The following is a 14,492-nucleotide window of genomic DNA, read 5'->3' as shown; positions in this document are numbered from 1 at the left end:
AGACTGTAATCTTGAAGAGCTTTCATATTTTCTGATTTGATATGTTGGTAAGAAAGATCCTTTTCCATGTAGGCCGCAACAATTTTGTGCTCTTCACCAAAATGTCCCTGAAGGAAAGCCTTTAGAAAGCTCTGGGCTGACCCACTGGCAACTTTTGACAAGCTCTATAAGATAACCTCCAGTGAATTGTTAGAGAAATAGAGACAGTTACCATAATTATCAGTCTTTCCTTCATTGCTATTCTTGAAAGCCCTCATGAATGATACTGCAATGGATCGCCATTGAAGGTTTGAGTCTCTTTTATGCAGAAGTGCAATGCGTTGTTGTTGCATCACTATGCTGGTTATTTCCTTTTCTGTCCTTATGACCTTTATTGCAGCATTTAGATTTCTATCATCCTACTGTAAATCAATGTTCTCAGAAGCATCTTGTGCTATTGGATATGACATAGGTTCAGAGTGCCTTCTTGGTGAACACGCTGAACTACCCCTTGGGATTCAAACTTGTGGAGGGACTTCCGGTAGCGCTCATGGAGTGAAGTCGCGTTCTTGACTCGCTCCATTACCTCTGAGTTTTTTTTCCTCTATGGTCAGCTATACTTTAATTAACCATTAATGGCATCAACTCTTACAATACTTTGAATTAAACTGAATTCTCCGACAACTGGATGGAACTTAGATCTGCTATGTTTAAGAACGGGAAAAACGGCAAGGATGGTAAACCTCCGGTTAAACCGAAAGGTATGGATTTCCCCCCCGACTGAATCACCGGTGACTTTGAAAGCTATATCGGAGTTAATTCAGAGGGAAATTTCAACCTCTGTTAGGGAGATGATTCGTACGGAAATTGCAGACTCTGTTAAAGACCTGATTCATACGGAAATCTCAATTAATCTCCAGAAAATTGCCGATTCAATTGATAAGATGCAAACATCTATTGCGGAACATCAGTCGGCTATATCTGATCTTCAAAAATTTGCGCAACAAAGTGAGCTTAAGATGGGGAAAATCGAAGAAACAATTAATGTAATGAAGAAGAAACTTGACTTTCTGACTTTTAAAAACTCTGACTTGGAATCTAGAATGCGACGGCAGAATTTACGAATGATTGGGGTGCGTGAAGCTGTGGAATCTAACAACCCCATGAAGTATTTTTCTCAACTTTTAAAAGATGCATTCCCTACTGTATTTCCTGACCAACCACCGCTACTGGATCGTGTTCACAGAATCCCATCATACTCGTCTAGGTCAGATAGACCTAGGCATGTTATCTTACGTTTTCATTACTTTCAAGACAAGGAGAGACTGTTTCGATTTGCTCGATCTAAAGGTTTCATTGATTTTTCGGATCTTAGGTTCCGATTCGTGGAAGATTTCAGTAAACCAATCTGGGACCAACGGGTTCGCTACAGATCTGTGATGTCGGAATTCTATAAGATGGATTTAAGACCAGCGTTGCTGTACCCTGCACGTCTAAGGATTCGCATGTCAGATGGAGTCCTTCGTTTTTTTGATTCTCCATCGGATGCCCAGAGATATCTGGATCAACTTTCACCTTCAACATCTTAATTGCTATTTTTTTTAATTATCTCCGTTGATCGGAGGCTGTGAATTGGTTGGTTTTAACTTTTTCGTGCCCTATTTGGGCAGAAAAGTTTATTCTTGATTTCTTAATATGGTTGCTAAACTTTCTTTTCAACTGCGTCATTTCTTTCTTTTCCCAGGGGATTCTGGGTGGTTACTTCCTTTTTGTCATCTTACGTATTTCCTGTGTGGCCTTAAATTTTGTAGTTTTTTAAAAAATTTTATTTTGTTTTGCTTTTTATAACTACTTTATGTCAATAATCTTATTTTTTTCTTGTTGTTGTGTTTATTCATGGGTTTGGGGTTTATTGTGGCTTTTTTTAATATATATTTTCTGGCTTTTGTTCTGTTGTGTGTGTATTTTAATTGAGTTACCTTTTTTTTACTTTTTTACTGTTTTACAATTAGCTGATCTTTTTCATATTTATACCTTTTTTTTAGGGAGCGTATACCTCAAGTCATGGGGGTAGTTTTAGCGCTTGCTTCTTTCGGGCGGGTCTGCTTTAGATTTTGCCTTGGGGTCTTGGGGCGGAGGGTGGCGGGAGGGGCTTCACGTTTTAGTTTTTTTCTCTTTGGGCTATATACATTATTGAAGTACTGGTTGCGTCCTTTTTCCCGGTATCTTTCGTATGTTCTGTTTCCTCTCCGGGTTCGTGGGTCGAGCCTATCGTCAATCCTCCTTGTTGTGGGTTGACTTTAGGATTTATGGAGTCTATTATTAATTTTGTCTCCTGGAATACTAACGGTCTTAATCATCCTATTAAAAGGAAAAAAGTTTTTAAAGTGTTCCGGAGACTTAAAGCACAAATTTTATTTTTACAAGAGACCCATGTACGGAGGGGGGACAGACTACGTTTTTTTAAATTCTGGAAGGGACAACAATTTCATTCGAACTCCAATGCTAAGATTCGAGGCCTCTCTATTTTTATAGATTCCTCAGTTACTTTTATACAACAGGATATTATTTCTGATCCGAATGGTAGATTTTTATTGGTTAGTGGTTTACTATTTAATAAAAAAGTAGTTTTGGTTAATGTTTATGCTCCTAATATGGATTGTCCGGAATTTTATAAATCATTGTTTAATCAGTTTCTGAATTTGAACGAGTTTTCATTGATCTGGGGCAGAGATTTTAATACCTGTTTGTCTCCAGCTTTGGACCGTTCGGCTCCTTTACGGACCTTACCTAATAAATCTGCAAATTTGATTAATTTTTTCCTTTCTGATTCTGGGTCGACGGACATTTGGCGTTTTCTGCATCCTCAGGAAAAAGATTTTTCCTTCTTTTCACATGTTCATCATTCCTATTCAAGAATTGATTATTTTTTTATTGATTCTCGTCTTATTCCTTCAGTGATTAAATGTGATTATGATTCTATAACCATTTTGGATCATGCTCCACTTAAGCTTTCTATTAAAATTATGGCCAATATACCAAATAATAGACAATGGCGTTTTAATTCGCTGTTGCTTCAGGACTCGGACTTTGTTAACTTTATGAATGAACAGATTGAGCTTTTTTTTTACAATTAACCATACAGAGGATATTTCGGTTAACACTCTTTGGGACACTTTTAAAGCCTATATTCGGGGTCAGATTATTTCGTATTCTGCTGCTTTGAGGAAGAAACAGAAGCAGGAGGAGATGGCAATTGTGGACAAGATTAAAGAAATTGATAAGAAATATGTTATGGCTCCTTCTGAGGAGTTATACAAACAAAGAACTGAACTTCAAATGGAACACAGTTTACTACTCTCGTCCTCGATTGTAAACCAATTAAAGAAAACAAGAAGTGACTTTTATGTTCACAGTGACAAAATTGGCAAGCTGCTGGCTAATCAATTGAAATCTAATTATGTTAAATCTCAAATCAATCAGATTTATAACCAAAATGATCGATTGATACTGGATCATGTGGGGATTAATCAAACCTTTTGTGATTTTTATTCTTCTTTATATCAATCAGAGTCTCCTCGAGATTCTAAATATATGAATGATTTTTTAGATAAGTTAGACTTCCCTCAGATTTCACAGGATATGTCTTCTTTATTAGATACTTCCATTACAATGGATGAGATTAAGAATGTTATTTTTTCTATGAATCTGGGGAAAGCTCCTGGCCCGGATGGGTTTACCGTTGAATTTTATAAATGTTTTGCTTCTTTATTGATCCCTTGGCTCTGTAGGGTTTTTGAGGCTTCTCTGAAACTTGGTAAACTTCCTGAATCTTTTAATAGAGCATCAATTTCTCTAATACTAAAGAAGGATAAAGACCCTGCTCAGTGTGCATCTTATAGACCAATATCTTTATTAAATGTTGATTCTAAAGTTTTTTCTAAGTTATTAGCAAATAGACTAGAAAAAGTACTTCCTTCTATTATTTCGGAAGACCAAACGGGTTTTATTAAAGGTCGTTACTCTTTTTATAATATTCGTACATTGTTAAATATCGTTTATACTCCCTCACAAAATGTTCCTGAGTGTGTTATTTCTTTAGATGCCGAGAAAGCTTTTGATAGAGTAGAATGGCCTTATTTATTTAAGGTGCTTGAAATGTTTAATTTTAGCTTGAAATTTATATCCTGGATTAAACTGTTATATCATTCCCCTGTAGCCTCGGTTCGTACTAACTCTTTAAACTCACCTTTTTTTCCTTTCTTTCGAGGTACTCGACAAGGCTGTCCTCTTAGTCCCCTATTATTTGATATTGCATTAGAACCTCTTGCAATTGCTATTCGAGAATCTTCAAATATTACTGGGATAACTCGGGGATTAAAGTCCCATAAATTATCACTCTATGCTGATGATTTACTTTTATATATTTCTAATCCTGAGAAATCCATTCCTGCTGTTTTAGAGTTATTAGCACAATTTGGTTTTTTTTCAGGTTATAAATTAAATCTTAGTAAGAGTGAACTTTTTCCGATTAATAAACATCTTCCCTTATATTATAAATTTCCATTTAAATTGATTAATAATTATTTCTCATATCTTGGGATTAAAATTACTTGTAAATACAAAGATTTATTTAAGACTAACTTTTTACCATTAATAGACCATATTACTCAACTTTCATCTAAATGGTTTCCCTTATATTTAACTTTGATTGGTCGTATTAATGCAGTTAAGATGTTTTTTTTGCCAAAATTTTTATATGTGTTTCAGGCATTACCAATTTTTGTTCCAAAATCTTTCTTTGATAAAGTTGACTCTAAAATTTCTTCATTTATTTGGCAGAATAAGAATCCGAGACTGGGTAAAATACATTTACAGAAAGCTAAGAGAGATGGAGGTTTAGCATTACCTAACTTTAGATTCTATTATTGGGCTATTAATATTCGACATATGAAATTTTGGTTACTTGATCAGGATATACTATCTATTCCTAAATGGGTAGCATTGGAACTACAATCTGTTCAGGGTTATACACTTGGCTCTATTTTAGGCTCCTGCCTCCCTTTTGATTCGAAACGCCTTAAGCAGGTCTCTAACCCGATAGTTAAATATGCTTTGCGCATTTGGTTTCAATTCAGAAAATTTTTTGATCTTAATCAATTCGGGTTAGCGATTCCTATTTTAGGTAACATATTTTTTCCTCCCTCTTTTACGGATCGCGCTTTTCAAACTTGGAAGACTAAGGGTATTTTACGGTTTTTGGATTTATTTTTAGATGGTTTCCTTGTGTCTTTTGAACAATTATCTAATAAATATAACTTATCAAGAATACATTTTTTTAGATATTTACAAGTTAGAAATTTCCTAAGTACTATACTTTCTTCCTTTCCAATGCTTCCTCCTACATATATTTTAGATTCGATAATTAACCTCAATCCATGTCAGAAAGGTGCATCGGCTATGATTTATAATATTATTATGAAACTTAGGAAAGCTCCATTTGATAAGATTAGGGTAGATTGGGAACAGGAATTGGGGCTTACCATTTCTGTGGATGATTGGGGGCAGATTTTACAATTAGTTAATACTTCCTCTATTTGTGCTAAACATTCCCTAATTCAATTTAAAGTGGTTCATAGAGCACATATGTCCAAAGATAAGTTAGCGCGTTTTTACTCGCATATTAATCCTTTCTGTGATAGATGTTCGGGGCAGATAGCCTCTTTAACTCATATGTTTTGGTCTTGCCCTACTTTGGAAACTTTTTGGAGAGATATTTTTAATATTATTTCTAAGGTATTAAATATAGATATCTCTCCTCACCCTATTACTGCTATCTTTGGACTACCTAAAATTTCTAGTAATCTTTCCCCTTCAGCCCGTAGAATGATTGCATTTCTTACTTTAATGGCGAAAAGATGTATTTTACAACATTGGAAAGAGCTTAATGCTCCAACTACCTTTTTTTGGTTTTCTCAGACGATTTTATGTTTGAATTTGGAGAAAATTAGAAGTAACCTTTATGATTCTTCATTTAAATTTGAACAGATTTTGGGACCTTTTATTCGATATTTTCATTTAATGTAATATTTACCCTTCTTGTTTTTTTTCACTGTTTTTAATGGAGGTCGGGATTGAGGACGTGATTTTAAGTTTAACTCTGTTTGGTTTCAAGTTAGCCCATTGCTTTGCTTTTAGTTAGTTGCACGGTGGGTTTTTTTTTGGGGTTTTTTTTCTTTTTTTTTCCATTGATATATATAAAATTTAGTATACTATTATGTTATCTTGGTTTCTTATGTTTAAATTACATTGTTTGTAGTATTTTTTTTGGTATTGATACCTTTTGGAATTTTATTATACTTTAACATTGTATTAATGTTTATATGGCTTACCTTTTTTGTATACTTATTCAATAAAAAGATTTAAAGGGATTCAAACTTGTGGTTCACAGATATTTGTTCCTCAAATGTACCCACATTGACATCGAGTATGCTGGATTTTCTCTGTTCCATGTCAACATTGCAACTCTTATTGTAGAACTGTGACTAGTGGTGTGCCACAGGGATCAGTGCTGGGTCCATTGTTATTTGTCATCTATATCAATGGTCTGGATGATAATGTAAATTGGATCAGCAAGTTTGCTGATGATACAAAGATTGGAGGTGTAGTAGACAGTGAGGAAGGTTTTCAGAGCCTGCAGAGGGACTTGGACCATCTGGAAAAATGGGCTGAAAAATGGCGGATGGAGTTTAATACTGACCAGTGTGAGGTATTGCACTTTGGAAGGACAAACCAACGTAGAACATACAGGGTTAATGGTAAGGCACTGAGGAGTGCAGTGGAACAGAGGGATCTGGGAATACAGATACAAAATTCCCTAAAAGTGTCGTCACAGGTAGATAGGGTCGTAAAGAGAGCTTTTGGTACATTGGCCTTTATTAATCGAAGTATTGAGTATAAGAGCTGGAATGTTATGATGAGGTTGTATAAGGCATTGGTGAGGCCGAATCTGGAGTATTGTGTTCAGTTTTAGTCACCAAATTACAGGAAGGATATAAATAAGGTTGAAAGAGTGCAGAGAAGGTTTACGAGGATGTTGCCGGGACTTGAGAAACTCAGTTACAGAGAGAGGTTGAATAGGTTAGGACTTTATTCCCTGGAGTGTAGAAGAATGAGGGGAGATTTGATAGAGGTATATAAAATTATGATGGGTATAGATAGAGTGAATGCAAGCAGGCTTTTTCCACTGAGGCAAGGGGAGAAAAAAACCAGAGGACATGGGTTAAGGGTGAGGGGGGAAAAGTTTAAAGGGAACATTGGGGGGGGGCTTCTTCACACAGAGAGTGGTGGGAGTATGGAATGAGCTGCCAGACGAGGTGGTAAATGTGGGTTCTTTTTTAACATTTAAGAATAAATTGGACAGATACATGGATGGGAGGTGTATGGAGGGATATGGTCCGTGTGCAGGTCAGTGGGACTAGGCAGAAAATGGTTCGGCACAGCCAAGAAGGGCCAAAGGGCCTGTTTCTGTGCTGTGGTTTCTATGGTAACTGCTCTGCTGGAGTACATAGAACATAGAAAACCTACAGCACAGTACAGGCCCTTTGGCCCACAAAGCTGTACCGAACATGTCCTTACCTTAGAAATTACCTAGGGTTACTCATAGCCCTCTACCTCTCTAAGCTCAATGTACCTATCCAGGAGACTCTTAAAATACATTATTATTTCTGCCTCCACTACCGTCACCGGCAGTCCATTCCATGCTCTCGACACTCTCTGTATAAAAAAAAACTTACCCCTGACATCTCCTCTGTACCAACTTCCAAGCACCTTAAAACTGTGCCCTCTCGTGCTAGCCATTTCAGCCCTGAGAAAAAGCCTCTGACTATCCACACGATCAATGCCTCTTATCGTTTTGTACTTCTCTATCAGGTCACCTCTCATCCTCTGTCGCTCCAAGGAGAAAAGGCTGATTTCACACAACCTATTCTTATAAGGCATGCTCCCCAATCCAGGCAACACCCTTGTAAATCTCCTCTGCACCCTTTCTATGGTTTCCGCATCCTCCTTGTAGTGAGGCAAACAGAACTGTGCACAGTACTCCCGCACATTACCCCTTGGCTCCTAAACTCAATCCCACGATAATCAGACAGCCAATTTGACTTTGAAAATGGCAGATCTTCCCTGACCAATTTGAATGAATTATTTGAAGAGACAGTGAAGTGTGACAGTAGATGTGACTTTAGTAAACTTTTATTACAACATGGACTTTAGTAAAACATTTGACATGGTCCCACGTGGAGATTGGTTCAAAAGGTTACAGCCCAAGGGATGTAGAGCAAGTTGGCAAACTGGACCCAAAATTAGCTTGGCAGTAAAAGAAAGAGTGTGATGGTAGAAGGTTGCGTTAGCATTTGGACATCTGTGCTCAGTGCAGTTCCACAAGGACGCTTGTTGCTTGTAATGTACGTGAATAATTTGGAATTGGATGTGGAAGAGAAGATTATTAAGTGTAGATAACACAAAGATTAGCAGGGTTGTTGACAGTGTGGAAGGTAGTCTTTGGTTGCAGAGAGATTTATTTATTTTTTATTTAGTGGTACATTGCAGAGTAGGCCCTTCTGGACCTTCGAGCCCCACTACCCCAGCAACCCTGACAAACTCTATTAACCCTAACCTAATCACAGGACAATTTGCAATGACTAATAAACCTGCCCGGTACGTCTTTGGATTGTGGGAGGAAACTGGAGGAAGTGGAGAAAACCCACATATTCCCTGGGGAGAATCTATGGTGACTCCTTACAGAATGGCACCAGAATTGGACTCAGAGCTCCGGAATGCCTTGAGCTGTAACAGCCTCGCAGTAATCACTACGCTACCGTGGTGCTGTGGCGTGGTGTTGTGTGAATATTTTGGTGAAATGGGCTAGAAAATACAAATGGAGTTTAAACAAACAAATGTGCGGTGATGTGTTTTGGGAACACCATGAGTCTAGGACACAGACCATGAACAGTAAGGTCTTGGGAAGTATTGAGGAACTGAGGGACTTCAGAATAGAAGTACATACAATCGATGCTTAAAGGTGGCAACGTAGGAGATTGAAAAGGTTATTATTGGGGTGATCGTTAAATTTCTGGATATGAAGGGAATAGAAGGACATAGGAATGGTGTGGGATAATGAAGCTGAGGTTAGCCAGAATCTTTATGAATGGCCGTGAGGTCTCAAAGGCTAACTGGCTACATTCTTTTTCAATTTTTGTTCTGAGGTTTTGGAAACAGCCTGAGAAAACCTCCATTTTTATTTGATGTTAAGTACCATTTTTATTTGATCATGTAAGTCTTTTAAGTTATCACTTCCGTGGAAAGCAATATGAGTATGTTTAGCACCCCCGATACTTGAAGCCTTTAGCACTTTAGCTTTGGTCATTTTGGCTGTAATTTCTTCCTGCTTTACTTGTGTTGTCTTCCAAGTGTGCAAACTACACAAAGCAACAGCAAATTCAGTTTAACTTTTCAATAGAGCTGAGGGTAGAACACTTCAGGCAAACACCACTAAAAGCTTACAGCTTTTAGACCTCAATTGAACAGGCAGTGCTAACCATTCAAAACTGTTTCAAACCCAAATGCACAGCATGAACTAACAAAAGGTCATTAACTTGCTGCGAGCTGATCCAGACTGTGGTGCTCCTAATTTCACCGACATGTCCGAATGCGAATGTTCGTTTGGTGTAACTGTCAAAAATTTTGCTGACAGAATTGTAGCAGCAAAACCAAACCAGAACAATTGCTGCTGGTCCCAAGCTGCAAACTGCAATGAGATAAGAATATGTAACTTATCCCCTTCACTTTTACCTTGCCCCCACTCGTGACTAGTTATCATAATAAATACATAAACAGAATACTGTTCAGATGGCTCCTACAACTACCATACTGTACCTTCTGTGGGCAAACCAATTCTAAATCCAGGTGGCCAAGTTTCCCTGGATGCCATGCCTCTTGACTTTGAGACTACTATGGGGAACTGTGTCAAACACTTACTAAAACTCATCTACGCTGCATCCACTGCTCTACCTTCAGTATGCTTTATCACATCCTCAAAGAATTCAATCAGGCTCAGGAGGCACGACCCTGCCCATTATAAAGCCATGCTGACTATCCCAATGCTTCTCCAAATGCTCAAATACTATCTCTAAGAATCCTCTCTGTTTCTTTTCCCACTACTGCCAAAAGATCCACTGGTACATAATTCCCAAGATTATCCCTATTACCTTTGAATAATACTTGCACCCCTCCTATCTTCTGATTCTGTTCCTGTGGCTAACGAGAACACAAAGATAATCCGCAAAGGTGTGGCCATCTCATCTCTTGCTTTCTGTAGTAACTTGAGGGATTTAGTTTAGACTTTAGACCTAATATTTTTCAAAATATCTAGTATCTCCTCTTTCGTCATGTCAATATGTTCCAGCATATTAGCCTGTTCTGTGGTGCCCTCATATTGTCTCAGGTGAATATTGAAGCAAAGTATTAAGGTATCCTACCTCTTCTGGCTCCAGGCACATGTTTCTTCTTTTATTCTTTATCAGTCCTAACTTTGTTCTTTATTAGTCATTTTGCAGTTTGAACATTTTTCAGAGTGACTTTTCCTGAAATATTGATATAAAAAGAAATTTGAATTCTTAAAAAGAAAATATTAATAACATTGCTGAACAATTAAGTATGGCAAGTAAATGTGTAATCATGTACTGAATGAATTGTCCTTGGACAATGAATGTGTATGGATGTTTCTGAACTTGAGTGTACTATTGCAAGTTGACTGCTTTATTTTGTCAAATTTCTAGGACATAAAATATAATGGATAATAAACTAACATGATAAAATAGTTTATAGAATTGACACAAATTTTACCAAGAGTTAAGGCATAGAGTCTAGAAATTAAATTTTGTTTTATTTTGTATCTTGTACCAGCTGGACCAACAGGTTGAAAGCCCTGGTGATTCAAGGCAACGTCATATGGAGTTCACCTTTGATTACTGTTACTGGTCAGTGGATTCTGACTCTGCTAATTTTGCAACTCAGGAACTGGTGAGTTGCATGAACATTTATCCAGTTTTGTTATCCATAAATTGTAATCATTTTCTTAAGAGTTCTCAATTGTGCCTGCTTGTTATGCTTCAATTATTGAAATCCATGTCTACCTGGACAGAATCTAATCATTGACTTGATGGTACCAAGCAGAGAGTGATGGTGGAAGGCTGTTTATTGGACTAGAGCTGGGGTTCCCAACCTGGGGTTCAGGGGCCCATGGCATAAGAAAGGTTGGAAACCTGTGCCTAGAGGCCTGTGATGAGTGGTGTGCTATATTTTTTGCTGTCGGGCCTGTTGTTTGTTATCCATATCAACAAATTTGATGAGATTGTACTAGGCTTGGTGAGTCATCAAACCACTACAGGGAATCTTGATCAGCTGAGTCAGTGAGCCAAGGAATGGCAAATTGATAAGTGCAAGGTTTTATATTTTGCAAAGTAAAATTGTTAGATATTTCACAGTGAATAAATGGAAAAATTGAGAGGTCATGGTGCAGTTGTACAGGACGCTGTTGAGGCTGAACTTGTTCGAGTATTGTGTTCAGTTTTGGTCCCCTGTTATAGGAAGGATGAGATTAAACTGCAGAAAAGATTTACAAGCACATTGCTAGGACTTGAGGGAGTGAGTCATTGTGAGAAATTGGACAAGCTTGGACTTAATTCCTTGGAGTGTGGGAAATTGAGAGTGATCTTAGAGAGATGCATAAAACCATGAGGGGCACAGAGGTGAACTTGTAGTCTTTTTCCAAGGGTTGGGAAATCAAGAACTAGAAATCGTAGGTTTAAGGTGAGATGAGAAAGATGTAATCAGAACTTGAGGGGCAATCTTGTTTACATAAAGGATTTTTTTTTACATGTGGAATAAGCTGCCAGAGGAAATAGCCTAAAGCAAGTGCAATAAGACTTTAAACATAGAAACACAGAAAAACTCAGCACAATACAGGCCCTTCGGCCCACAATGCTGTGCCGAACATGTACTTGCATTAGAAATTAGCTTGGATTACCCATAACCTTCTATTTTTCTAAGCTTCATGTACCCATCCAGGAGTCTCTTTAAAAAAACACTATCGTATCCGCCTCCACCACCATCGCCGGCACCTTATTGCGCGCACTCACCACTCTCTGCGTAAAAAAACTTACCCAGACATCTCCTCTGTATCTACTTTCAAGCACCTTAAAGCTGTGCCCTCTTGTGATAGCCATTTCAGCCCTGGGAAAAAAGCCTGTGACTATCCACATGATCAATGCCTCTTGTCATCTTATACACCCCTATCAGGTCACCTCTCATCCTCTGTCATTCCAAGGAGAAGAGGCCAAGCTCACTCAACCTATTCTTGTAAGGCATACTCCCCAATCCAGGCAACATCCTTGTAAATCTCCTCTGCACCTTTTCTATAGTTTCCACATCCTTCCTGTAGTGAGGTGACCAGAACTGAGCACAGAGCTCCAAGTGGGGTCTGACCAGGGTCCTATATAGCTGTTACATTACCTCTTGGCTCTTAAACTCAATCCCATGGTTGATGAAGACGAATGCACCGTATGCCTTTTTAACCACACAGTCAACCTGCGCAGCAGCTTTGAGTGTCCTATGAACTCGGACTCCAAGATCCCACTGAGAGATCTGACAGCTGACCAGGTTCATTTCCCAATACCAGATCAAGTACCTCTTGTAGGCTTATCTACATATTGTGTCAGGAAACCTTCCTGAACACACCCAACAAACTCCATCCCATCTAAACCCCTTGCTCTAGGGAGATGCCAATCAATATTTGGGAAATGAAAATCTCCCACCACAACCCTGTTATTATTACACCTTTCCAGAATCTGTCTCCCTATCTGCTCCCTGTTACTATTGGGTGGTCTATATATAAAAAAAAACACCCAGTAGAGTTATTGACCTCCTTCCTGTTTCTAACTTCCACCCACAGAGACTCAGCAGACAATCCCTCCATGATTTCCTCCTTTTCTATTCCACACAGGTAACTTACTCGCTTCGACCCGTTATTGCCAAAGCCCGAATGAGCCAAAACTCTACCACTCTGCCTCAGATCACTCAGTTGATGACCGCTCTGTTAGGCAGTGTCTCCCTTTTATACCTCAACCTTCCCTACTATTTAACTCACAATTGGTGCTCTGGTTATAGTTGCTGATTATTGAGGAAACTTTCTCTAAGTTGATCTCACTGCATTAACATGCCATCTCAAAGTGTACTCTGTACGTGGCTTCCCCAGTGCCCTATATTGCTGAAGCATAATCTCCCAGTTGTTGCATTCAATTCCCTAGGTTTGATCCAGACCTACATTGTAGCCTGGTGGTGGTTACACATTCTCCCTGTGACTAGATAGATAGATATTTCACTGATCCTAAAGGAAACCACAGCAGCACCACAAAGGCACAGATACACAAACACTAGAAGAAATGCAAGAAAGAATAAATAAGTTACCTTAGAAATAAGATGTACAAGCTATCCAAGTCAAAGGTGTCCGTGATAACAGAGGTCAATAACGGTCCATCAGGAGGGTCATCACTTCTCTAGCTATAGGCCAACCCACCACAGAGCCTGTTGGCCAAGGGCAAGAACAACCCCGCATAGTGCTGCCCAGAGCAGCGCAGCAGTCCTAGTCCCCTACCAAAAGTACAGTGCCGTTCAGCCAAGGCAGCATGCCACACATGAGAAACACCGTCCAGAACCGCCAGGACCCCCCGTTGGGACCCCCGTTCCACCACAACCCCCAGCACTTAGATTGGAAAAGTTTAGAAGACTAAGGGCCAAATACTAGAGGAGTGGTCATCAGGCGGCATGGGCCTCCCCAAATTGTTAACCCAGGCTGCATGGCGGCATTTACGGCCGAATGTCAACTTTGCCCGTACGAATTTTCGGACGAATTTAAACTTGCAATAAAATAAACATGTATTGGAGTATGAATGCTTCTTGTGAAAACGTCTGTTTTTACATGTTTGTACTTTATTTTCTAACTGACAAATTGGTACCATGTTGTACCAGCTTGGGTTGAAATCAAATTAAAATAGTAAATTGAAAAGGAATTTTCAACAGTTTAGCATGTCAGTTGAAAATGAAGTCAAGCAGGATATAAAACCTGATTGCTGATTTGCTAGGGAGTTTGTTTTATGTTACAACAATAGACTATTTTCAATCCTATTATTGTTCGTATAATGAGATAATGTGTGCATACTTACTATATATCAGGTTGTAATCCGATCAGTTTTCTGGTGGGGTGGTGTTGGGGGGAGAATACAGATGATAACAGGAAAGCTAAATTGATCTTTTTACTGTCAAATTCAATGTGAGATACATTTCTCCCAACAGCTTGAAATTCCTCTATATTGCATTATATTTCTCTATTGTTGCTGAAATACTTCATTGGCTATTTCTCTGCATTCAACACTTGTATCCCACCAAAACTAATC

The 14,492-nt window shown here is 38.5% G+C and overlaps 1 protein-coding gene across 1 annotated transcript in view; it reads left to right on the top strand.

The window, feature by feature from the left end:
* The window catches only part of stard9 (StAR-related lipid transfer (START) domain containing 9), a 418,409-nt gene that overhangs the window by 49,233 nt on the left and 354,684 nt on the right, over window positions 1-14,492 (top strand). Inside the window, exon 3 of the mRNA XM_063054195.1 lies at window positions 10,945-11,061. Within this exon, the coding sequence (XP_062910265.1) occupies window positions 10,945-11,061 (117 nt within the window). The remainder of the gene's footprint in view (window positions 1-10,944; window positions 11,062-14,492) is intronic.

The sequence above is a fragment of the Mobula hypostoma genome, chromosome 1 (genome assembly GCF_963921235.1).
Source record: "Mobula hypostoma chromosome 1, sMobHyp1.1, whole genome shotgun sequence".
Taxonomy (NCBI): Eukaryota; Metazoa; Chordata; class Chondrichthyes; order Myliobatiformes; family Myliobatidae; genus Mobula; species Mobula hypostoma.
This window is presented reverse-complemented; position numbering and strand designations above follow the sequence as displayed.